We start from the raw sequence: 2,402 nt of genomic DNA, 5'->3' as shown, positions 1-2,402 counted from the left end.
GTATTAAGGCACAAAATGAAACTTGAAGGTTTGCTAACAGTGGATATGCAAGTTTGTCATTATGTGATGCATGTGAAAAGGTCACTAGATATATTTTTAGCAGAAAATCCTAAACTCATTGTTTTTCACCATATTACAGAGGAAGAGTACAGCTGGCTGATGAAAACGCTACCACCGCTGATCTCGGCACCGACACAAAATAAAGTCAAAATCAAAGAAATAACAGCCTTTGGGCACGAATTCAGCTGTTAACAACCAATGTTCAAGAGCACGGCTAGGTGACCACGCTAATTACTTTTCTGTTTAAGACAAAGTATACCACAAAGATAAGCTGATTTTTTTAACAATAACATCTGCATATTATATAGACATAATAAAGATCAACAAAACAAGGTTTCAGCACAGAGACCACCAAAAATGTACGCAATAATACCAATGACACTTTTACTGTGGTTGGTAACACCAGCGCAAAGCAGCAACATACCTGGAGCTGCAAAACGCGCAGATCACGCAGCTCTGTGTAAATTCATGACAATGGCGTCGCGCGAAGTAGAGGTCCCAGAGATACCCGCGTTACCAACAGACGAATATGACTACATACACATGGTAAATTTCTCAACTGCGCCAGAATCCTGGCAGAACATGTTCTTCGAAGACAAGGCAACAAAAAAGCGCACACGGACCCAAGAGCAGCCGGCGCGGCCAACCGAGGTTTTGAAGGTAGATAGAGCCAATGGAAAAAGATAGCCTTATCCAGCTTAAACGCAACTAACGCCGACGAACAGAAGAAACTGGGAATAGTACAGTTAAACGCCGACGAAGGAAAACTCGCGAAGCCTCAACTTGCCCATCTGGCAGCACTAGCGGACGAGCTAATCACTGAACTGTCAGGCCTTCAGCCCGGACCCGGCTCGACGACAGCTTCTTCAGCAAAGCAATTACTAACTACGGCAGCGTACGGCGAAGAGACAGTCCCGAAGCCAAATCCCAACCCCGAGAAAGTCTTCGGAGCGGCGCTCAACGGCAATCGGGATGCGATCTGCGAGGCCAAGGCAGCATGCAACAGTAATGCTGACGGGACAGGCACCTGGCAAGACAGCGACAGCGCATCAACAACATTAAACAGCGCTTACCTAGCAAAACTAGCAAAGACGTGCAGCAGCGCCACTACAGACAAGGTGACACGAATGGAGCTCAGAACAACAATTAACGACCTAGGAGCACTCATTCACAAGGGCGAAAGCGATGCATACCTTGGAGCCTTAATAAGCAGCAAATGCAACGGCAGAAGCGGCAACGGCGTGTGCGTCAAATTCGCCACCTACAGCACAAAGAAGAAACCCATAGTAAGCGAGCTAACCTGGATCCCACCACTAACTGGTCTAGTGACTAAGCTGATGGAACTAGAACGAAACAAAATCCGAGCAGCACAACTCGTGCAACAGATAAAAAGCCTAAAAAAAATACTACTGTTGTCATTGAAGTAGCAAAAGCCACAGCATCCACCATGGAGAAGTTTGAGACCAAAACGAACAACCAGAAGCCGACAAGCGAAGCCACATCCAGATGCTCAATTCACAACACAAACAAGACCTGCACAGAAAAAGGGTGTAAATGGAACAGCACCGCACCTACAACAGAAGAATACTGCAAACCTAAAAATGGAGAAGGGCAGAAAACACAAGGAACAGGTTCAAACTGTGGCCAGTATAAGGACCCAAAGAGTTGCAAAAAAGCACCTGGAGATAAAAAACGGGTAAAAATGCTATCTGCGGCTGAATTGATTTCATGGAGAGACAAGGCCAAGTAGAACCAGCGTGCAGGGATTCCAGTATTATTGTTAATAAGAAATTTGCAATGGTGTTACTGCATTTGTTAGTTTTGTGGAATTTTGTAAATTCTAAATATTTTTGCTCGATTATATGAAATTTATGAAACATTACTATTTAGAGAGAATATAATTAATATATTTCTAAGATTCGATATATTTTAACACTTCTTTGAAAGAAAAAGAAATTTAAGGAAATTTAACGATTAGAAAATGTAAAAATTTGGTGTGATTGTGGCATATCAATGTAAAGAAGTATAGTGGTAGAATATATAAATTGAGTGACATTCTAATACGTTTTGTTTTGTTTTTTAATTACAAAAATAAAAAACTTTATAATAATAACAGAAGTTTGGAACTTAATAATAATAATAGAAGAGCGTTGTAAGTGTGTATATACGAATATTATAATATATAATAGTCGTGGTGCAGACTAATCACACTTTGTTTTCTTTAATGCTCAGATGATGAGGATCGTAATCACCGCATAATAGTGAAGAGGAGGAAATACGTTTATATACATCATGCCAAATGACATGATAGTGTGTGACTCAGCCTTCGAGAACGAGCCACT

The 2,402-nt window shown here is 41.5% G+C and overlaps 1 pseudogene across 1 annotated transcript; it reads left to right on the top strand.

Moving 5' to 3' along the window:
* The first annotated feature begins 417 nt into the window (after positions 1-417).
* On the top strand, positions 418-1,860 carry TEOVI_000325400:pseudogene (annotated as a pseudogene). Its single transcript is given in 4 exon segments — positions 418-666; positions 669-1,457; positions 1,460-1,783; positions 1,786-1,860. Coding segments are annotated over 4 exon segments (1,437 nt in total).
* Positions 1,861-2,402: the final 542 nt, after the last annotated feature.

This window comes from Trypanosoma equiperdum, assembly GCF_001457755.1.
Source record: "Trypanosoma equiperdum strain OVI genome assembly, contig: ctg_697, whole genome shotgun sequence".
Classification (NCBI taxonomy): Eukaryota; Euglenozoa; class Kinetoplastea; order Trypanosomatida; family Trypanosomatidae; genus Trypanosoma; species Trypanosoma equiperdum.
The sequence above is the reverse complement of the archived record's forward strand: the minus strand, read 5'-3'. Positions and strand labels throughout refer to the sequence as shown.